Consider the following 24,439-nt stretch of genomic DNA (forward strand, 5'->3'; position numbering starts at 1 on the left):
GTCCAAACACTTCGTACACTTCACGACATCATTATGTCGTTATTACTATAACATATGAACACATTTTCTGTTTTACCCATGTGTTCAGCATTTCTTGACTCGCATTTCCTCTTGTCATTCTATATTTACACAGATCGTTGTAGACATGGAACACACATGAAATGTATGCATTTCAAATCACGATATTTCATTACCTATATCAGGGATCTCAAACTCTAGTCTTTTTCTTAATTAGACCCAATAATTGTTTCTTTTTCCTTAATTATCAGCCAAACAATAGCAAGATACAAAATGAACCAGAACATGACCAGCAAACTGTGACCTTCATACAATATCTGAAAAAAAAAAAAGGTGGAGCTCTCAGGAATGTTGATTTGCTTAGGTTCCCAAAACATTTTAACAGTGCTGTTAGAAAAGTAAAGAAAAAAATCAACAATTTTGAAAATGTATTCTATTGCACAATGAGAGCAGCAACAAGCCATGTAATTAAAGAACAGGGTTAATTAACAACAAGACTCTGTGCCTAATTAAGCAACTGGTTGGAGTGAAATTGGTTGGAGTTTGAGACCCTGACTTAGTTTGTCTTCTGTTGGCTCAGTCACGTCATATGTCATTTCTGTTTAAGGAAAGAAATGAAGCAATTCAGAGGAACGATGAAATTCCGGGGAACAAATCTTAAAAGTCAATTAAAATTAATATAAAAAGTTAATTAGCAGCAAAAATGGGTCACTAATTAAGAAAAGGTTTAGAATGAAAACCTGCAGCCACTGCGACCCTCTAGGATTAGAGTTTGAGATCCCTGACCTATATGATTCCTTACAAACGCATCGCCAGATAAACACTTCAATGCAGACTTGACCTGTGAGGATTGCAGCAGGGCAATGCCTTCATCTGACTGAATGGGGGGTGGGGGTGTAGAGGCTTCATTCTGCTCATCTACACATTTGAAAAACAAAAGCAAGCTATTAGAGCAGTAATAAGGAGCTATGAGCTTCTTGGCGTATGTCAGGAAAATTTAAGGAAGTCAGGGACAACGAAAAAAATTGTAAACATCAGGGATTCTAGTGTTAAAATCTTCAAAGGCACTGATAAAGTAGAGTCAGCAACATTCTTTCAGCTTAAGAGTGAATCACATAATTGAGGGCATCAAAAATTAAGCCAGGATGCAGTTCTTTTACACAATGAGATTTGGGACTCTGGAACAACCTACTGAGATGTGTAGTTGAAGCAGAAACCTTGTCAGTCTTTAAGGATAATCTGGATGAGCTATTGGGACAAAAAATAAAATCAACAGCTGTTAAAGTCTGGTGTGATATACTGAGAGCATTAGGAGGCCATAGAATTAATGTGTTTTGTTAACTGTGAGAAATGGCTTCTAATTAAAAAAATTAGAGCTAAAATAGTGGCCTTCAAGGAACTGAATTTGAGACTTCTCATTTAGATAGTTCACTTTACATCTGTTTTTTCAATGGGGAGAAACAACTAAGGGTGTCTGAGTTTTTAAAAGAAAGTCAAATAAAATGAAGGTAAAGGTCATGCATTCTTTTAGAAGCAGTAATGGGCTAGTAATTAAAGTGATTAGAACAAAAGCCTGCAACTACAGTTTGATACTCCTGATTTATACTGTGACATGCCTGTAAATCTCAAATGATACGTAATAGAGAATAGGTTTAATCCATGCTCTTTCTTACACAAACTGTAAACATTAATTTTGAATAACACCTTTCTTCAAAGTTTACACCCAAATGTGTTACTGAACAAGTGAAGGAACATTAAACCTGAAGAATAGTGGCAAGAGACTTAAGATGTCTCCAGTGATATTAAGTACATTCATATGAATTGACTGCACCAGTGATGATTTGGATGTGATTTGGTGAATACTTATGCAATTATTTTGTGTGTTATATGTATGAAAAATACACATATTTACAGATGGTGTTTTCTTAAAAGTGGTAGACAGTTCACACAGTTTGCATAAATGTTCATAAACAAAAAGGCTACTTTTAAGACAGTAATATTCCAGAACAGATTTCTTGTTTCCTTTTGCCATGCTCATTTAGTTTTTATGTTTAACTGTTTTTGCAAGTTATCCACTAATTGTTAGCATACTAATAAAATAAGACTGTTTTTATGAAATTCATACCAAAAGAAGAATTGTATACAGATACAACAGAACAGATCTGTATACAGAACAGTATACAGATAAGCCAGTATATTGTCCACTACTAAGGTATTGCAGCTCCTTTGTAATGATAGCATTACCTTTTCAAATCTGCTTGATTCAATTCAGGATTGTGGATACAGAATCCAAGGCTGCCAGATAGGGTTGCCAATCTATTGCAGGCCTCACTCACACCTACACAGGTCCAATTGGGAAGCATCCTGTGTGCCTTTAAGGATGAAGAACATGGGAGTAACATGCAAATGTCACACTGATAATTTTACAGAAAATGATTAAAAAACTATAATGTATGTGCATATATTGTATGTTCAATAAAAATGTTTTTGTGTATATTATGTACCAAATATGATGCATGACATTTAGGTTAAAAATGTAAATTATCTTCATGATATGAGAAATAGTGTCTTTTTTTTTGAGTTGCTTAAAGTTCTTTCATGATATTTCATTTGTCTTTATGTATTTCCTATACTATGTTAATGATAAAATCCCCATTTTCTTCCTAGTTAAACTGGTATACACGCAGAGCTGCACTGACAGGAATTTATAACACCACTGAACTGGTTATGGTGCAAGATTCATCTCCAGATTTTGAGGAGACCTGGAAATTCCTTGAAAACAGAGTAAATGATGTCATGAATATGGCCCATACGGCTAAAAAGGTCAGAAGCACATAGTTATGGACATCAGACAAGTTATTTTATGTTTTAGGGGAAGTATGATGTGTACAGCTTGTTCTTTTTATTTATTTGTTTTTTTTTTTGTTTTGTTTTGTTTTTTTCAACCAGTTTATATAAGGGTTGGTTAAACATCCGTTGCCTTCAGGTAGCCTCTCTGTCAGATTGTTTTATCCTGCCTTTCAAACCAGCTCAAAAACTTTTTGGAACACATGTAGATATAAAAACTACTTGGTGTTAACCTCAAGTCTCTCTCGGGCTTAGAATTCTATGTAAAAACGGTTTACCCAACATGTCTTTTGAGATAGGCTGTTATGGTCCAATGTACAGCATTAAGCCCAAATAGCTGTTAGTACAGTATTCTTCTTCCATATAGTGGATAAAATAATGTCATGCTGAAAAAACATAAATATTTGAGTTTTTTTATGGTAATATGGAGTAAGATTCCTATCAAAAAAACTCGTAATAATTTAAGTCAGATTTACATTTCACATATGTCGATTATATTTGCGCTTCTGAAAATTATGCTTGCTTCTAAAAAGTACGCTTGTGCTTCTGAAAATTATGAGTACAATTCTAAGGTATGAACAGACTGTCAAAAAAACATCATTAAACACACAAGGCATTTGCTATCAAGGAAGAAAAAATCGTTTTGTTACTACGAATGTGCCACAAAGGTAGAAGGATGGAATTATTTTTGACAGCAATCGTACTTCATACTTGCCCCCCCTTACAGTGGCTACAAAGGGCAAAATGCAAAAACAAAATAAAACCGACACAATATAATTAAACAATGACAACATGCAATTAACAATAAAAAGTGAGTGCATAAATTAACAAATTAATGGTAGTGCATTTTAAACTTTGCATAACGGCTTATCTGAGTGTCCAGATGTTTGTTATACGTGTATAGGACAGCAAGATGTTGTAAAGGCTCCCAACCTTTGGTTTTCAGCACTCTTGGTTATATATTTGGGGTTGGCATGGCAGGCACGGAATTATGATCCCCTTCCCCCAGAGGATATGAATATATACAAAACTTCAAAACAGACATAAAGATCGGTGGATTTGCATAATATAAACTTGTGAAGTTTTTTTTTTTTTTTTTTTTTTTTAAACTCTTGCGATTTTGCTGTGGAAGTACTTAGTTACACTGAGTGCGGGAAATGTTATGCTCTTACAATGGAAGAATGCTTAGGACAAAAATGAATAAGCAAAATAAATAAAAAACTATGAAATTTGAAAATAATTACATAATTTAAAATATAGGTGTTTGCATGTTCTGTCAGTGCCTGCAGGGGTTTCCTCTGTGGTCTGTGAGACCAAAGACATGCAGGTTAGGCGCATTGGTGCTACTGAATTTTGTGTGTGTATGTGTTCGCCCTGTGATGGACTGGTGCCTTTTGCTACCTGGAATAGGCTTCTGCCACGACCTTGTTCAGGACTAACCGGGTTTGAAAATGACTGACTGATATAAGGAATAAAAGGCATATTTTGTGACCCATTAATTATTTATACAGTGGACCCTTGACTTACGAACTCAATTAGTTCGCGAGGGCTGGTTGTAACTCAAGTTGGTTGTAAGTCAAGACTATTTTTCCCATAAGAAATAATGGAAATACCCATAATGCGTTCTGAACCTCCCACTGCAACACTTACTTAACCTTTTCATGATAAAAAAAGGGTTGTATAATGTTCATAATTTACCAAAACACCAATAATTTTTCTAATGTACTAACCAAAAAGTAATAAAAAGTGCCTAGCCTACCAGAAACAACAATTTCATACTGTACTCACCATTTAATTTGACATCTTTGGGCTGCAGGAAGGGAGGAGGATGATAATGAAACTGAAGGCTTTTTAAAGGCTATCTTTAACTTGCGCTCAGGCATTTGCAATCATTTCAATAGCTTCTTTTGCGTTAATTGTAATCTCCTCCTGCCTACAAGTTATTCTGACGAGAATTTTTCTCAGCATTTCCTTGCGATGATACAAGGAACTGTTTCTGAACTCTTCTGAGACCCCCCGCCCCCCACTCAATGGGAACGACATGCTGAAGTGCGTCCTGAAGCGCGATTGCCGCGACTGTAGAAGTTTGCTTGTCCATTGCCGGGTAGAGATATCACATGCATATCACCCATCGATATCTTTTCTGTTTGCTTTGGCTGAGAGACTCAGCACAGCTTTAAGCTGGCTGTTGCCCAAGCAATAGATAAACAGTCTTCCATATGGAGTTTGGACTTTGGCATGTCTTCTAGTTGGGGGAGGTCCCAAGAGAGTTTACAAACCTGACATTTTATTGAATGAGTGCCGCATTAATAGGAATGTTTCTGTTTGTTTACAATCGCGCAAGCGGATACATGTGACCGCATTCAGGTCGTAACGCAAGATGTTGGTCGTAAATCAAAATAAAAATTTTGGTCGTAAATCAAGTTGTTTGCATGTCAAGCTGGTCGTATATCAAGGGTCGACTGTACTTGCATTTTATGTTATTTATTTAGTGTCGCATTTCACAATACTTTTATTTATTTTCATTTTATTTATTTGCGTATTTGTCCATGCTTCAATCCAATTTCTAAACCCACTTTATCCTCTGCAGAGATAGTCACATAGAAGCTAGAGCCTATCCCAGGAAACATAAAGCACTTTTCTTTTCTTCTCTCTGTGTCAATTAAATATCACAAAACTCTAATTCATCAGATTACAATGTGCCAGATTTGCCAGCCAGTATGACCCATGTAACCATGTTGGGCCAAGAAAAACTCAACTGAAATTTTAAAAAGGCATCCATCTAGTCACAAAGTTATTAAAATTAGGGTGGTCCAGTACCATTTAACCCTTTGCAATGGCAATTGAGCATCACAGTAAAACCTGTTCATTTTATATGTCAAGTTTGCCAGCCATTTTGACCCATGAACTCACGTTTGGCCAGGCAAATCTCAGCTGCAACATAAAAATGGAATCTTGTCACAAAGCTATGAAAATAAGGGTGACAAAATGCCGCACAATCCTCTACAGCACCTGTTAGGCCAGGTTTATACTTCACGTGACGCGTGCTCCTGCAAACACTTCTCCTGCGCAAGCATTGTCCTGTTTATACTTGTGCCTGTACTTTACATAAATTTAGAAGATTCCACCAGGTGGCAAAACGAGATCATCACGATGAGAAAATGTTTGGCTCCCCTGTGTTGTAAATTGCCTGAAACATCCATTAAATTCTGAGGACATCTTGCCACAATATCTCTGAAAAGGATGTATGTTTAATGGTGTCATCCATCAATCCAGGAATGCACCCTTTTCAGTATGTATCGGGTGCGAGGCAGAAACAATCCCTGGACGGGGCATCAGCTCATTGCAAGTTGAATACAAGCACACACATATATACTAGCGTTATTTTAGCATCAGCAAATCCCCAGCTCTTCATGTCTTTGGAAGGAAACTGGAGCACACTGTGGAAACCCACCAGGAAAACATGCAAACACCTGGCAGGGAACACACGGGATATTATTCCCTGCGAGCCAGCATCGCTACCACTCTGTCAACGTGCTGCCCCCACATGTGTAATTATTAACAGTATTCAATATTTAAATGAAGTTAACTAGAGTTTATCTGTAAAATTTTATATTACATACTTTAATGCATTTCATCATGAAAGTGATATCAAATATAAATCAGAGGATTCTAAATGTGCATAGAACTTGAATATCATACATTTAGCACGTTTTCTGTGGCAGTTGCTGCTTGCCGCTGCTGTCAGTTCATGAGGAAGCCCTAGATGCACATGGCGAGTAACAGCTTGGGCGGTTTTAAGATGACGTTTATGACAGTCTAATGATTAAATAAACTATGGGATTAAAGTGGAAATTTCGAGATTAAACCAGAAATTTCCATTTTAATCACAAAATAGACCTTTGCAGTGTGTCCCTAGTTTGTTTTTTTTTTTTTCTGTGGCTCAAATATGCTGCCATACATTCGGATGCTGTTGTGAAGGTGCAAAAAAAAAAAAAAAAGACAGCACAGAAGATGGTATGCGAGACCTTTAAAATGTATCGTGTCATTACATTGGGGAATATGCGACGCTTGAATGCAAAAGCACCACAGATGCATTTGTATGTCGGCATTTTGCTTTACCACATCAAACCATTCATGCATTACTAACAGTTTCAAAACACATCACATGAAGAACATATACTAAATCTGAACTGGTACATGCTATAGACATACATGCTGTATTAATGTTGATGTTTCTGTTACACATAACATAGTAATGTTGATGTTTTGATATTTGCAAGTTTCAGTTACACAACTTTTTTTTTTTTTCTTATTCAAAAAAAAATGTAATGTTTTTGGCTCATTTTTCCAGGGGTAAGGATAATGCTAAATAAGTTAAAAATGACATGCAAAAGTGCTTGTAGTAAAACTCCCCACATAAATAGTAATTTAAAAAATAAGGGCCTCACATTTTATTATATGACTAAATATTTGTACCATTCTTGGAAGCGACACAATGGCTAGCACTATTATAGCACAGCTTTAAAAATCTGGATTGGTCACTGTCTGTGTTTTGAACCTAATCATACATTTTAGGATAGGGGTTTTTCTTGCTATTCTAATTTTTTGTTTATTCCAAACATTACATGTTAAATTAATTTCATCTCTTTCTTAGCCTAGTATGGGTTAGTGTGAATGCAGGGATGTGCATCTTTTTGCAGAGAAATTGACATCAAACAACAAAGTAGCTCAGAAAGATATCAACATAGTTTTAAATGTAGGTTTCTTGGTACAGATCCTCTTTTGTATGGACCTGTTTCTGTTTACATGTGTTAAGTAAGCTTTTTTTAGACTAGGAACCAGCCTGAAAATCGGGGTTAAATTCTACCCAGAAGTGTGGCCATCTTGTGGTATTTGAAAATTCACGCTTTTAGGTATACAGCTGTCAATTTCAGCTGAAAAAAAATTCTGTCAGTCAAGTCATAAAATTCAGTGTATTGTGTTAAATGCATTCTTTCCCTCTCACATCTTTTAGGTTCAGTCCACAGGAGATGCAGTAGTGCAAGGATTAATGGGAGCTGCAGTCACTGTGAGTTGTTCTAGTCCTTTACAGATGATTTTCTTTGTATATTTGCATGTTTAGAAATGCATGTTTTGGTAAGAAATGCCAGACTACATTTGCTTACTGTTCCCTTTCAACATTCATACTAATTGTCTTCTACATTCATTGCATCAGTGTCATACTCATGTAGCTGTGGATTCTTAACTCTTCTTTTTAATCTGTACTATGTATTGTAATTATTCTGTAACAAATGTATTTTGAGATTTTAGAATTACTGCATCTCATTTTACAATTAGTTACATTAAATCATGCAATGAGAAGTCAAGCAAAATTACACATTTTATTGGCTAACAAAAAAAGATTACAATTTGCAAGGTTTCGAGGCAGCTCAGGCCCCTTCTTCAGGCAAGATGTAAAACAGAAACTTGAACTCTCTGTGTTTATATAGACACCAGGACAGATACAGCATTGGAAAACCTTTAAACTTGGAAAAAACTTTGGAAAACTTAAATGTAAAAAATTAATAGACCACTCTTGCTAAATGAATCTTAGCATGGAGAGAAGAACAATGTATAGTCAAGATCTTGTGATAAGATAACTTTCCAACAAAGTTTTTTGAAGTTGAGTTTTCCGTACAATGTGGATCTGTAGTCGGGTTGTCTGGATCAGTCGAGAGATGTTAGCAATCCTCATATTTGGTCATAAAATTCTTGGCTTTGTTTTAAACCATGTTGTAATGTGTTAAATTGCAGCATCAGTTTAACTTCCCATTCCTTTCTCTGTTACTGTGTTTTGAAGTTTCCCATAAGCACTGTGAAATTAAAGTCCTTCTCACAGTGTTCTTGGCTGCTGAAATTAGCTCCTACAGGAAAATCCCTGTAGCCATGCTTAATGTGGAACCTGTGCAAATAATTTATTTTAATCATTTCAAATAAATCATTTAATTGAAATTAATACTTTAATGAACTAATTCTGTAATGATTGACCTCATTCCAAAGAAAACCAGCAACATTAAGTCGATTGTCTCGAATTGTTCTGGTTATGAAAGCTCGAATGTCAGACAAACTAATATAAAAAAGAAAAGTTTGCAAAAAGACAGTAGCATATAAAAGTGGAAGCACATCCAGTTAATTTCAGCACTTAAAATGGAAAAACCCAACAGAATGGAACCAATACAAGAAAGCACAGGGCAAAGATAAAGCCTTTCCCCAACTGACAACTCCATAGTATTCTTTGCTTTGCTTCAGCATGGACCACACAAGGAGCACTCCATGTTATAGATCCAGTTAGATGGCGTACATTCAGTAGGAGCAAAGTGTGTGGGGCTGGTTTTGGAGTACACCAGAGGTGTCCATTGTTCCTTCCTCCAATGTGACTTCTCTAAGGGCATGTCACTTCAGAGAGTTGCAGGTACAATACAGGGAAGAAGCTGTGCTTGCAGACTAAGCTGTTTGGGGTGGGGTATGGGGGAGAAAGAGAAAACTGATGTGGCAGTGGCACAAGGCATGTATAAACTATAGGAAAGAGCAAGTAGGAATACCAAATTTGAAACAATTATACAGAAAACTGCGGAGTTTAAGGAAACTGTTGGGAAAGGAGTGTGAAGGGTGCAGAACAGCACACACAGGTCCTCATGTAATGGTCGGAGTCAGCTCCACAATCCTTGGTTGTGTCCAGGAGCCACTTGAACCAGGAACTGCCGATAACATACCAGAGAATGAGTCGGGCAAATGATGACACACACAGTCAGCAAGGGGCTGGTGCAAAGTGTTCAAGTGGTTTTATTAAAAACCAAAGTGTTCAAAAAGTGCAGTGCAAAAGATCTTCATCAAATCCATATTACTAACTGAGAATGCTAAACCGGATGGACGCAGGGACATCCGGCCATGGGCCGTAGCCGCAAAAAGACGTACTGCGCAGGCGCCCCAAGAAATGAGGGGCCGCGAGAGGCGGATGAGGGGCCGCGAGAGGCGGACAAGACCACAGAAAAAAGGAGTCAAAGAAATGTGGCGCCAAGAGCACAGAAAAAAGGAAAAGGCACAGAAAAAAGTAGTCAAAAGCAGGCGCCGCACGAAACTCATTGCACACGAAACTAGCACACAAAAAAAAAAGACGCTCGCGCACAACAGCAAGGCATACACAGGCACCGGACGGGACACACACCAAGAGGGGGATTTAACAAGCCCCTGGAACACAAAAAAAAAGAACACAAAAGCACCCCACACACACTATTAACCGTTCAACTGCAGAAAAGGCTCCATATTAACAGTGAGTGCGATCCTCCTTATTACTTATCCATATTTCGCACGCTGAGGAACAAACAAGACATGAATACACGGTCACCGGTACAAAACAATTCGGATCGGATAACGGGACCCAAACACACGAACACGAATGAAACAAGAAAATACACGGCGGCGCATACAACGCGCAAAGGAAACTCCGGGAGAAAAAATGTCTCGGATCAAAAAACGCAACGCTCAAGTGACCCCGTTACAGAGACGTGCCCAAATGGACAGACACAATGAACGTAGACGCATACAGCACGCGTCTCAAAGTGCTACATCGAAACAAGCACGATTTCAAAAGAAAGAGCTCGCGTCTCAGACATACAAAAAAGGGAGCGAAGAGACAGAATAAATGAACGCAGACGTGTACAATGCGCATATGACCTGCCACAAAAAAAGCAAGCAAGACTCCAAAAGCAGAGAACTCAACTGACCGACATACAAAAACGGACAAGGCTCAATACAAACAATGCACGCCGTAGAGTGAAACGGACTTTTCGCAAAGCGGAGGTGAATCGATTAAAAGTAAAAAATAGCGCGTCACAAATAATGGACATGCAACAACGCGGCACTCAAACGCCACAAGCAAAACATGCCCGTCGCGGACATCAACACCAGACACCTGCTAAACGCTTACGCCAGCTGGCTGACAACGCTTTCAATAATGAGTCCACTATTGAGGAAAATTCATTGGGATTAATGAATGTCATTTGCAATCATTGTCATTCACTTAACTTCCCAGAAGAAACAACTGGCAATACAAATAATGAATTTACACGTTGTTGTCAAAAGGGGCAGATTACACTGCCTCCTTTACATTCATATCCTGAATATCTACAGAAGCTTCTAACTAATGAAGTGCCTGAAAGTAAAAACTTTATGAACTGCATTAGATCCTACAATAGTTCATTTGCTTTTACATCTACCGGAGTACATATCAGGCCACCAAAAGGCAATGGCCCATACTGCTTTCGCATATGTGATTAACGCAACGCACTATATTATGTCCAAAAAATATTAATGTTAATCACATTAATAACCAGGTCATTTCATTACTTCCTGGAGAGACACGGCTCTTTCTAAGCTCTGACAAAGTTGACTCTTATGACGACAATGAACATCTGAATTTCCCCTTAGAATATTTGAACACTATTAACCCGGACGGATGACCACAACACAACCTTACCCTTAAAAACGGAACAATAATCATGCTATTAAGAAACCTTAACACTAAACAGGGTTTATGCAATGGCACACGTTTAGTCGTCAACACCATGACACACAATGTTATTCAAGCAACAGTTCTTACAGAATCACATGCTAACAATACTGTTCTCATTCCTAGAATTGACCTTACGAGTTCTGACCTAGAATTACCTTTTACATTGAAACGCCGACAGTTCCCCATTAAACCTGCATTTGCCATGACCATCAACAAATCACAAGGACAAACCATGGACAAGGTTGGCATCTACCTCTCTGAACCCGTTTTTGGACATGGACAACTTTATGTTGCCTTCTCACGTGTTCGACGTTCATCTAACGTTAGTTAAATTTATAAATGATCCATGCCAAGGAAGACTCATTCAAAGACAAGACACCATCTTTACTACTAATGTTGTATACAAAGAAATATTCCAATAAAACATTACTCTATGCCAAACACTCTTTTTTATTTATATAGGCATCATCCAAACCTACACACTATTCTATTTCTAATTCATACATCTCACTCTTTGTCATGCCCCAACGCCAGGGGTTGGCGAGCGAAGCGAGCAGGGGGCGGAGCCCCCTAGTAAATAACTAATCCATGAAATCAGTGACAGTTTGCAAGTTAAAATTTCATAAGTAACCCAAATGTAAAACTAGAATAAAATATAGCCATCGGTTCCTTATTCTTTTTTCTCTTTTCATTGAGCCCATAGCAACTTCCTCTCTCCTGTCTCCTCAGCTCGCCCAACACATTGCTAAGCTGCTGGAGACACCAGCAACTGCAGCCCTCCTTTCAAACCCCATCTTGGCTTCCTCTGTCAGCATTTACCATACTGCTCAGAGCCAGTTGTCCTCATGTCTTCCCTCACACTCTCCTGGTGTCCTTTGGATCCCTAAGGAGGACCCCAGCGCCATTGTACCCGCTCCTCCAGTAAATCGACGGGTAATGTTCCATCCCTAGAGAGGCAATTGTTCTTTCTTCTGTGGGGCTACCGACTGTTTATCTTCTCTCTCAAGCTGACTCAGGCACCCAGTACTGCGCTCACTCACGGTTCTGTTTTTTTTTTTTTTTTTTTTTCTTCTCATGCCTCAGTTCTCTTTTAAAATCCTACAGGACACAGGTGTGGCAATTACAGCTGCCGCGCTAATGAGGGAGCAGATCAGTCCCACACGTGTGTACCTGTATGCGGGATTGCAAGCCCCCCACATCTGCCTCCAGAGCCACTCCGCCACGCTACCTAATCCCCATCCAAAAATGCAAGCACATTATCTATTTAAAATGCATGTGCCACAGATCCATTATCCCATACATCATTATTACCAGTTTTATCCCATTAATAAGTTAATTTAAAAAAACAGATTTTTATGTGCTGTGTAGGCAAAATGTTACCGATCAGATGAGGTCTAATAGTTTAACTTGTATTGTCATGCATTTGTAAGAGTAGATCAAAAGGCAATTAATCTTGCAATGTTTTATTGAGTACTGATAATTGAACAGAGGCTTCATATTTATTCTGGGACTGTAATAGCGCACATCTATCCACAGGGCCTCGCACACATCCACAGTTATGCATTTGGCACTGAAGGATATGGTAGAACTGGCAGCGCTAACAGCAGTTGTAGGAAGTAAACATTGAGGCAAAACAAAGTGTCTGTTTGGTTTCGCTAAGCCAGGAATGACATGAGCTGCTTTATTTATTAATAATTAAAAGTATTTAGTGTTTCAAAGCTCTGAAGGACAGTGGGCATCTCTCTATTAATATGACATGTACTTTATTAACAGATCTGAAGCATGCTGTTAGTAAGACGAGCAAAACAGCATATTTCATTACTAAATACAAATTTGCAAAGACTGATTTTGTGTCATTTGTTTGGTTTTTTGAAGGCAAGCGAATGTTCATTAGTATAAAGCATGTATGAGATCACACATCACATTTAATTGGTATATTGATAAATGTAATGCTGTCTCACAGTTATAAATTTATTATGTAGTATGTGTAACAACAGCCCAAATAATTTTCATATTCTGGAATGGTACAAAGGCATGAGCATAACAAAGTCTGATAAGTCATGAAAGAAACCTTGAAAACAGCAAAACAAAGGCAGCTTAACAGGAGTTCTGAAATAAAGGATTCATGTGAAACTGTTAAGTTTGATTTCACACAGTAAGCCTTAAAGTTGGGACAAATGTTTTTTTTTTTGTTTGTTTGTTTTTTTTTTTTTTAAAAAAACACTGATTTAGAAAATTAAAGCGCCAGGAATATGTGACATTTTAAAATGTGAATGAATTTGTCTCATTTGTTTAATGATAGTCTTTTAGTATTTTATCCAGGTAGTGATGCAACTATAGACTTTACAATAGCAAATTTTAAACTTAACAAACCAGACTTTAAAAGCATGTTGGTTAAAAAATAGCTTTAAAGAGTTTGTTGAAATTGAAATATCCATGATTGATTTTCAGCAATATTTTTTTCAGTATCTGGAGAGAACATTTCAGGGAATGAATGTAAATTGTGCACATACATCCAATTAATACTATACTACAACACTATAACTGAGGCCCATTTCTTGAGTGAAATCGGGTAACATATCTAGTATTGACATAAAACTAACATAATGTCCATATTTGTAAAGAATTGTGTAACTTAAATGAAGCCTGGTTTATATTGTTTGTGTCACACTTTAATGAAAACATTTGGTTAAATAGTTGTTTCAGAATTATATTTAAAATGTTATACCTCAGAGATAATGCCTCAGTGGTGACATGTGAGCTTAATGTTGAATGTGAAATATTTTTCTTATTTTAGTTAAGGAATCTTGCAGGAATGAATCCTAGAAGATGATGTTCTATAAGAAGGAATGCTACAGCATTTACACCTGCGTCACCCTCTTCACTGAAATTTCTCAAAAGAAAACGTCTCAAACTGAGCTGCAAATCTTAAATTAGACGTGCCACGTCTTGCATTAAGGAATATCTGTTCAAAAGTGAACATTGTACTGTATTTCTTGTTATGTATGGCCAATTGTGAAGCACAAACGTAGAAAGTGTATTTGCTTCCTAATTTCAGAACAGTGTCCCTTTTGTTTATTTTTGAAGCTTTATCTAGGTTCCAGCAAATATTTTTTTTTAATTTAAGCAATAAAACCACATAGCCAAAGCATGAGTGTTATGTTTGCTATATAGGGAAATTCATATTTTTCCAAATACATGTACAGTATTTGTCATATACGTTGAGAAATAATGTGTGTATCTGCCTAAAGGTTATTATTGCTGTTCAAAGTCACAAACCAACATTGGAAATGTACTTTTATGTTCCGCATCACAATTAATGTTAATTTTCTTTTCTTTTCAAAAATGTGTTCATAAAACATGATTTCAAACATTTCTATTTGATTGTACATCTTGCTTTTAAATAAATCACTCAGATTCACAAATTATGTATTTATAATGTGTGAAAATATATATATATATATATATATATATATATATATATATATATATATATATATATATATATACATAATATGCAAATTATATATTTCAGCAATTCTATGCAAGTTTCAGCACCTCTTTATAAACCAGGGAGGTAGTGTTAATGGTAAAATACTTCTTGGCTTGATATCTTCTGTAAAAGCGAACTCCCACAAAAGTGTTAATCTTGTAAATGTATTTATTAACTCACTGTTGATTTCAATAAAATTATTTCACATTCTTCTTTGTCTTGTATACATTTATGAAACCATTCTGACCTATGTTTTCTTTATCTTCCGTGTTAATTGTTCTATTCTAGAACATGAAGTATAGAACTGTCATTCACAAAAAATGAGATTGTCAAGTGCCAACATTTTTGTATTCAACTAGGCAGTTTAACATATTCTTTAAAAATATGATTATATTTTGCTGTAAAGTTTTTTACAAAAGTTTGTATCACTGCACTTCCTTGTTAGCTTTTATTAAAAGATGCATCGTATGACGATATACATTCATGTACTTATGAGTTCTACTAGCATTGACCTGTTGAGCATTATACCCTATATAGAATATCACTTTATAGTATGAGTTTATATCTAGCAAAATGTAAAACAAATAATAAAAAGTTTTTATACTTCATAAACCGCATACTGTAGAATGTTTGTAGTTTAACATCCATATTATATACAGAAGTACTCTATAGCTCTTCATTGGGTGTTGAAAAGTAGGATATTATAAGACATTAAAATTATTACTTTATTATCCCATTTTCTGGTTTTATTTTTACCCAACAATTTCCTTAGTAAATAATATATTGTAGCCACCAGATTACAGAAAGACATATGAAAATTCTAAGGGCCTCATTTATAAATGGTGTATATGCACAAAAATGTTGCATATGTCTGTTTCCACACTCACTTTGAGATGTACTGTATAAAAACTAAACCTGGTGTAAAGCTACGCGCATTTTCACGGCAGCCTCACACCATGCATACACTTTTCTGCTTGGTTTTGCAAATGGGAGGAGGCCAGTGTCAAAGCAGTACTGTTTTCTGTGTTGTCTTTCTTTTTTTAGATTTATATCTATGATGCAGGCTTTATCAGATACACCAAAATTTATTGCATATCATTTACAAATTTAATTCACTTGATTGTAATCATTCTATAACAATATAATGGTGCATGAAATAGCCAAACTATTCCAACTACCGTAGCTGGTTTAGCGTTGTTAGAAGACATCACAAATGTAAGTATTAGAAGAGAGTGCTGGTGCTGCATATTTATAGATGATGATGATGGTGACTGGCTTCTAAGTCGATTTCGATTTCCAAGAGCTATCCCTCTTGGAAGCTGTGTGCTGAACTGGGGTCGGCTTTACAAAGGCAGAGTTTGAGGAATTGTGCGCTAACTGCTCCTTTGCAAGTTCTGTCTAACTGCAGGAGCTTTTCAACTTGAACTTTCTGACCGATTTGGCATTTCTCAGTCATCACCGAGTTGCACCCTGCCAGCTGTATAGAATGGTATTATCCACTTGTCATCCGGATATATAAGATTCGCTATGATGAACATGACCCTGACCCACCAAATGATCAGCCAGATGGGACAGTGTTACAACTTTGTTTGAATGTACAGTAATTAGCAGAATGTAAAAACATGTAATCAGACACAGCATTTATTTTTTTAACCAATTCATTTCATTTGTGGTCAATATCACACAGTACAGCCCTTTACATTCCTTAGTTCATTGAACACATGTCTTACAACATCCACTGTGGCATTTTGTGACTCCTGAACAGTCCACCAGCACGCAGCCAGATGGCCTCCCAGTAGTTTCCGTGGCAGACGTGTGTTTGCAGCCAGCGCCCAAAGACGTATTCGGCACCACAGTATCATCACCGTCTGACCATCGCACAGGGTGCTGCAAATCGCTTTTTCACGTCAACTGTGATATCTGGCCACTTATTTTTTTTGCTTTCAGGCACTGACTTTCTGAAGTTGAACTTTCGAGTGTCTCTGCCATGTCCTCTGTTCTCTCTCCCCTTCGTGGGCTACAAATTGACGTAGATGGGATGCTGGTTAAGCCCTCAGCATCAGTCTGTAATTTGGGTGTCATCTTTGATCAGCTTCTTACTTTTCAACCACTCATTAGCTCATTAGTACAGACAGATTTTTTTCACCTTCACAACATTGCTCATCTTCATTCTTTCCTCAGTGTGAAGGATACTGAAACACTTATTCACGCTTTCATCACTACCTGTCTGGACTATTGCAATGCATTGTTTTATGGCTTTCCGCCTAAATATATCAATAGATTACAATATGCTCAGAATTCTGCTGCTTGTTTACTTACACACACTAAAACATCGGCTCACATCACTCCTGTCCTTTATGATTTGCATTGGTTACCAGTCTTTTCAAGAATCAAATATAAAATTTTTCTTCTCGCCTTTAAAGCCCTTCATGGTTTAGCCGTGCATTAAGATCATCGGACCCTAACTTACTGTAGCTAAATACAGGTTAGTAACTATGGATGGCAGAGCTTTCAGTGTGATAGCACCTAAAATTTAGAATGCTCTTCCTCTCAGCCTTTGCAAGGAAAAATCTATTCTTCATTTCAAACGCCTGTTAAAAATGCATCTCTTTGATGAGTATTATTCATTTTCTTATATGTAATTTCTACTGTCTTGTTAATGTGAGTGTATGAAAGGTGCTACATAAATAAAACATTATTATTATGCTGTATCACTCCATATTTTCCTTTTGTTGCATATACCACTGTGTAAGCCAACAAATAGTACATTTTTCCTTGCCTCTACTTCGCATTCGTTGAAATTCTTTTTTTTTTAATGTGCTTTTTCCATTGTTTTTCAACCAAACACTGAATGTAAAGGTGATATTTATATTGATTTGCATATTAAAATAAGCAAAATTCTGGGAGGAGTCAGGGTGGGTACATGCGTGCACATGCTTTAAGTTTCGTTCGTTGGGATTTGCAAAGGGAAAGTGCTTGGAACTTGGCATATGCACAAATTTATGCATCTGGATTTTTTTATGCATACGCACGTTTCAAATTTTCAAAATTTTATGTTTTAGGGTAAATTCTTCTCCTTATACATGAGGCCATAGGTCTGAATGTTATTGAGCCTTTATGCAAAACAAAAAGTGAGAAAGTTATGTCCACCTCCTTCATCCCTTGAAGAACTGAAGCTTCTTCTTAATGAAGGGTGTAGTATCTAACTGCATAAATCTTTGAACTTGTATGACAACATTTCAAGAAAGACTGAAGCTGTTGTAAAATCTAAGGATGGCGCTACTCCTTGCTGATTCCTTGATATTAAAATATTCTTAGATGTTCATATTATTTTGTCTACTTGCTGTATAAAGCATATTGAACAAACACTATTTTGACTGGTGCTTCAAAGAACCATGGCTGATCCTTATTTTTCTTAAGCCTCTTAATGAGAGTTAGAGCATATCTTGGCAGCATCATGGAAGGAAGAAACTCTTGATGGAAACCATCCCACTATAGGACCTACACTCATTTAATCTATGTCTGCTCAGTCACCAATCAACCGTGTCTGTTGGATGTAAGAGGAAATTGAAGTATCTGGAGAAAACCCACAAGTATTTTGAGAGAAAATGTAAAGTCTACAAAAATCGAGGACTATTGGGATGCTGTGAGGTAGCATTGCACCATCATGCTTTACACGCAGTGTAATACATTATCAGTCCATTCATATTCCTGAATCTTAATTAAAATGAAGTTTGCAGAGATCATTTAACATATGTTCCCCATACTGTTGCTGATGCTCCTGGACCAGTCTGATGTGGTGGTCCTGTTCGGGCGTAGTCACTCATAGGAAACCCAATTTTGGACAATCATCTATTTTGCAAGTCTGCTGAAAACGTCTCTGTAGTTGTGACAGTGTGGAGCAGTTTAATCCTTTATTGTCTGCTAAAACTAGCACGTTTCATGACCACTTGCAGCATACTATTGGCCTTCTCCCTTGCTTCTGGTGACATTGAAGTCAATATAGAATGTACAGAATGTTTACATCAGTGACAGGATTCAGATGTTCATTCTTCACACCTGCTAGATGGCTGATTCGATATTAGGACAATGGCAGACTAAATACAGCTGCTGTGGTCACAGCTGCCCAGAGGAATAAACATTTTTGTGCAGGTGCCCTTTCTCCTGGCCTAATATGACACCTTTGGAATAGCATTGGATTGCAACATCCAGAGAAGAGGACTTGTCCACATGTTAACTTTGTCAGATCTTTTGCAAAAACAGGATGGCTTCCCACAACTGCAGAGGACTGAAGGACTATAAGATGATTGTGATTAATGATGACGTTTTTCTTATTGTTGTACTGTTCTGTTTTCCTATTATTTTTATTTTATTTATTGTTTTTTTTCTCCGTTTATATACAGTGACATGCACAAGTTTGGGCACCCTTGCTTAAAGTGTCTGTTACTGTGACGACTGTTCACCAAAAGGCATACAGTAGTTAAAGGTGACATATTTCTTTTCTGCATTTTATGCAAGATCAGTGTATTGTTTTTGTTTTGTACAATTGTACAGTGAAAAAAGGAAAGGAGCACCATGCAAATTTTTGGGCACCCCAAGAGATTGGACGTCTCAGATGCTGTCACTTCTAACCAGGTCTCAGGCCTTAATTAGCTGCTTAGGCTTATGGCTTGTTCACAGTCATCATTAGGTGATGCAAATTGCAAAGCTGTGTAAATTCTCTGACTTCTCAAACCTTGTCCCAACATTGAGCAGTCACAGGCTCCTCTAAGCAGCTGCCTAACACTCTGAAAAATCAAATAATTGATGCTCACAAAGCAGGAGATGGCTACAAGAAGATAGCAAAGTATTTTCGGGTAGCTGCTTCCTCAGTTCATAATGTTACAGTAAAACCTTGAGTATCCATCAGGGTCGGGACCAAGGCTATGACAGATAAGAGAAGAGACAGATAACAGAACAGCTACTTTAAAAATGACATACTGTAGATTAGCAAATAGTCATATTTATTTACAAAACAAATTATAGTATTAACAGACTTAATTCATTTATATAATACCAGTAACGGCGCACTGCACGATAATGTGCAGTGAATACACTTGACTTGAGCATTCATAGTATTCATCCTCTTTCTTTGTACGTTTAGCATTTGTTTGCTCAAGAGGTTGATGTGCTTGCTGCTTCTTGAGCAGCTGTTCTTTTCTCCACCCTAGCGGCCCGCTGCTTCTCTTTTATCTTTTCGCGTTAAAACTGATTGTTAGTTTTTTTGTTGTAATTATTTAGTACGTTTTCTTTCACTTAATCTGGCACTTTAGTCTTCAATCTGCCTCAAGAATGATTAGCAAAGGTGGTAGGGAATGAGAACCGCACCCGTACACATGCGCCACACGGCTGCCCTGCTGCGCAGTACCGAGAGTTGATTCAACAATAAAATAAAATAAAAATAAAAACAGTAATAAAATCATCACCCCAAAAGCGGGTAGTAGACGTCACGTAGTATATGTGTACCAAATTTCAAGCCAATAGGTGAAATGGTTTGCGAGCTACAGGTGATTTAAAATCCTGGACAGACAAACGAACAGCCACGGTAGTGTATTATAGAAGAAGATTGTAACGACCAGCATAATAAGGAAACACAACTCAGAGGTACTGGTGTTTTCTACGTTTTACTTGAAGTCTTTGTTCTGTAACATGCAATGCCCTGTCTTATACTCCATTATCTGGGTTATGGAGCACACCTCCAAAACAATAAAAGAAAGCTTTACCTACCAAACAGTTTATCTCATGCCAGTCGCATTCCTTTTCTGTCGTTTCCTGTCTCTCTACTCAAAACTTCCTTCTGCTGCGCCTTCCTTTTTCTCCTAACTTCTTCTGTCACTCATCTCATATCAGATGTGTCCACCCCTTACAGAACAGAAGCCCTTCACAGAGTCCCATTACTTACAGCATTCAATACACAGATTTTGCTCCCCAACAGCGCATCTACAAGCTGCCTACACATCACAATATATTAACAGAACATTAAATAACAGAATTTAAAGAGAAAAATTACATGCTTTATATCATTTATGGTTGTTCTTCCTACTCCATAAACTGAAGTAATACTTGAAGCACTTCTGCCGTTTTGTAAGTGTTCAATAAATTCTGTTTTTTGTGACAATTCCAACATCACATGCTTACGTTTACCAGCCATAGCGATTGTAAAGGCCAGCCCTGACACAGACAAATGTAGGACACAGGTTCAAAGCCACAAGTGTTTTTATTTTCTTTTTCTTCACTCGTGGGCAACACCTTCCTCGTTCCCACAGGCATACCTTAAATAAATCCTTTTTCCTTTTCCTTCTTCTTTTATCTCTTTCTTTCTTTCTCCTTCAGTCTCAATGTCAATTTATTTATATAGCACATTTAAAACAACATGGGTGGCACAGTGGTAGCGCTGCTGCCTCGCAGTTAGGAGACCCGGGTCCTCCCTGTGTGGAGTTTGCGTGGGTTTCCTCTGTGTGCTCCGGTTTCCTCCCACAGTCCAAAGACATGCAGGTTAGGTGGATTGGTGATTCTAAATTGGCCCTAGTGTGTGGTGGGTGTGTTTGTGTGTGTCCTGCGGTGGGTTGGCACCCTGCCTGGGATTGGTTCCTGCCCTGGGATTGGCTCCAGCAGACCCCGGTGACCCTGTGTTCGGAACCTGCATATCAGATTTTTGCTAATCCCAGAATAGAGCAAGTTACAGTAATCAAGGTGAGAAAAGATAAAAGCATGAGTAGCTTTCTCAAGATCCTGAGAAGATAAAAAAGGCTTGATCTTACCTAATAGATGAAGCTGGAAAAAGCAACTCTTGACACAGAGTTAACTCTGAAACAGAATTAATCTGTTTCTCAAAAGAGAGGTTACTGTCAAAGATAACACCAAGATTGCGGACTTGAGGTTTGCAAAAGACAGAGAAAGAGCCGAGAAGTCCAAGACCAATTTGGGCTTTAGCTGATGGACCCACTATAAGCACCTCCGTTTTATTTTGATTCAGATCAAGAAAATTATTAGCCATCCAGGATCTTAGTTCAAAAAGACAGTTGTGCAGTTGATTCATTGCAGAGCAGCAGACGGGAATATAAACCTGAGTATCATCAACATAGCAATGAAAAGTAATGTTAAATTTCCTAAAAAAAGCTCCAATAGGGTGAAGGTATATAGAGAATAAAATAGGACCCAAAATGGATCCCTGAGGAACACCACATTTAAGAGGAGCAGTAGACGAATAAGAGGAATTTAAAGTCACTGAAAAGTGTCTACCAATTAGATATGACCTGAACCAGTTAAGAGCAGCCCCTTTAATCCCAACAAGATGTTCAAGCCACAACAGCAATATCTCATGGTCAATAGTGTGAAAGGCAGCGGACAGGTCCAGGAGGACAAGGACTGCAGCGCCACCTGAGTCAGTAATAATAGAGATGTTACTGAATATTTTAAGGAGGGCCATCTCAACACCATGATAACGCCTAAAGCCAGATTGGTAGATCTCAAATAAATTATTGGAGTTAAGGTGATCAACCAATTGATTAGAAATAATTCTTTCTAATATTTTAGCCAGAAATGGCAATTAGGAAATCGGGCGAAAACTGGCTAAAACTCCAGCATCTAATTCTGCCTTTTTTAAACAGGGACGCACTGCAGCATGTTTAAAAAATGAGGGCACAACCCCCTCACTAATAGTACCATTGATAATGGCTAGTAAAGCTTCGTCCTCCTCCTCCCAACTCTGGCTCCTGGAGTAGTGGTTGCTGGCACCTTTTATAACGCTTCCAGAAGTGCTCCAGGTGCTTGATAACTTATTTCCGGCGGCACTTCCGAGTGTGATGGAAGAGCTGCTCTGTAGGGCTCAGCAGCAGCTACAGCACCCCCTGGCAGCGCCCATGGATCCCAACAGGGCTGCACCAAACTCCAACTCCCATGAAGCCCTGCAAGAGTCCTAGGCACCGCTGCAATCCAGGGGAGGTAACGCTCTGGATGGGCTGGCTCCCCCGGTCCTCCAGGCGTGAAGGCATCCCGGCTGGGCAGGGCCTTGGCCGTCCACCATATAATGTCTTGTAGATTAATTATAATAAAAGAGAAAAGTTACGAAATGCTATTAAAACTGAAGGTATGTAACCGACACTGTGATTTTAAAATGCTGCCTAACACGTAATGCTGGGGAAAAACTCTATGCGCTAGCAGAAGGGAGAGTTGTTACAATGTGAAGAGCTTGTAGTGAACTGTACGGCAGCAGTAGTACAGTAAGTAGTAGGCGCTGGCATGTGATTTTTTTTGTTTTTGTTTCATTTTTTTTTACTCTGACGGTTAATCGAGTGAAGGATAATCAGTATTTTACTGTATTAAGAAATGGCAGTTAACAGGAATGGTGGTAGTCAAGTTGAGGTCTGGAAGACCAAGGAAACTTTCTGAAAGAACTGCTTGTTGGATTGCTAGAAAGGAAAATAAAAGGCCCATTTGACTGCAAAAGACCTTCAGGATGATTTAGCAGACTCTGGAGTGGTGGTACACTGATCTGCTGTGCAGCAACACCTGAAGAGATATGAAATTCATGGTAGAGTCAGCAGTAGGAAACCTTTACTGTGTCCTGAAATTTGCAAATGAACATCTAAACAAACCTGATGCATTTTGGAAACAAGTCCTGTGGACGGATGAAGTCAAAATAGAACTTTTTGGCCACAATGTGCAAAGGTATGTTTGGAGAAAAAGGGGTGCTGAATTCCAGGAAAAGAACACCTGTCTAACTATTAAGCATGGGGGGTGATCGATCAGGCTTTGGGCTTGTATTGCAGCCAGTAGCATAGGAAATGTCATTGGAAGAGAGAAGAACTGATTCAAATAAATACCAGCAAATTCCAGAAGCAAACTTCACACCACCTGTAAAAAAAAAACATCCAAGTTAAAAAACAGGATAGGTCCTATAACAAGATAATGACCCGAAACACACCTCAAAATCTACAATAGAATACCTCAAAAGGTACAAGATGACAGTTTTGCCATGGCCCTCACAGCCCCCCAATCTAAACATCATTGTAAATCTGTGGATTGATCCCAAAACAGCAGTGCATGCAGGACAGCCCAAGAATCTTACAGAATTAGAAGCCTTTTGCCAGGACAATTGGGCGAAAATACACCAAAGTAAGAAGAGAAAGACTCTTAGCTGGCTACAAAAAGCATTTACAAGCTGTGATACTTGCCAAAGAAAGTGTTACAAGCTTTTGTTTCAGGCCCTTTTCATTTTTTTGGTATTTTGTACCTGTAAATGATGGAAATAAAAATGTAACCTTGCTTTAAATGTTAAAGAAATGTGTCATCTTGACATAACGTGTTTTGGTGATCATTTCATCTTCTGTACACTTACTGTAAATACTCCCAGTAACAGACAGTTTAGGCAAGGGTGCCCAAACTTTTACATACCACTGTATGGGCAGAAATGTTTGAAAAATTAGTGTTGGTTAACTTCCTCTACTAAAGGACTTTACTGAAGGCACATTATGCAGAGGTTCAGC

The 24,439-nt window shown here is 37.8% G+C and overlaps 1 protein-coding gene across 1 annotated transcript in view; it reads left to right on the forward strand.

Annotated features, from left to right (window-relative positions):
- Positions 1 to 15,122, forward strand: part of coq9 (coenzyme Q9 homolog (S. cerevisiae)) — a 48,404-nt gene extending 33,282 nt beyond the window's left edge. The window contains exons 7-9 of the mRNA XM_028809898.2: positions 2,686 to 2,841; positions 7,883 to 7,936; positions 14,217 to 15,122. Coding sequence (XP_028665731.1) covers positions 2,686 to 2,841; positions 7,883 to 7,936; positions 14,217 to 14,252 — 246 coding nt within the window. The 3' untranslated portion in view covers positions 14,253 to 15,122. The remainder of the gene's footprint in view (positions 1 to 2,685; positions 2,842 to 7,882; positions 7,937 to 14,216) is intronic.
- The last annotated feature ends 9,317 nt before the right edge of the window (positions 15,123 to 24,439 follow it).

Source organism: Erpetoichthys calabaricus, chromosome 9, assembly GCF_900747795.2.
Source record: "Erpetoichthys calabaricus chromosome 9, fErpCal1.3, whole genome shotgun sequence".
Lineage (NCBI taxonomy): Eukaryota > Metazoa > Chordata > Cladistia > Polypteriformes > Polypteridae > Erpetoichthys > Erpetoichthys calabaricus.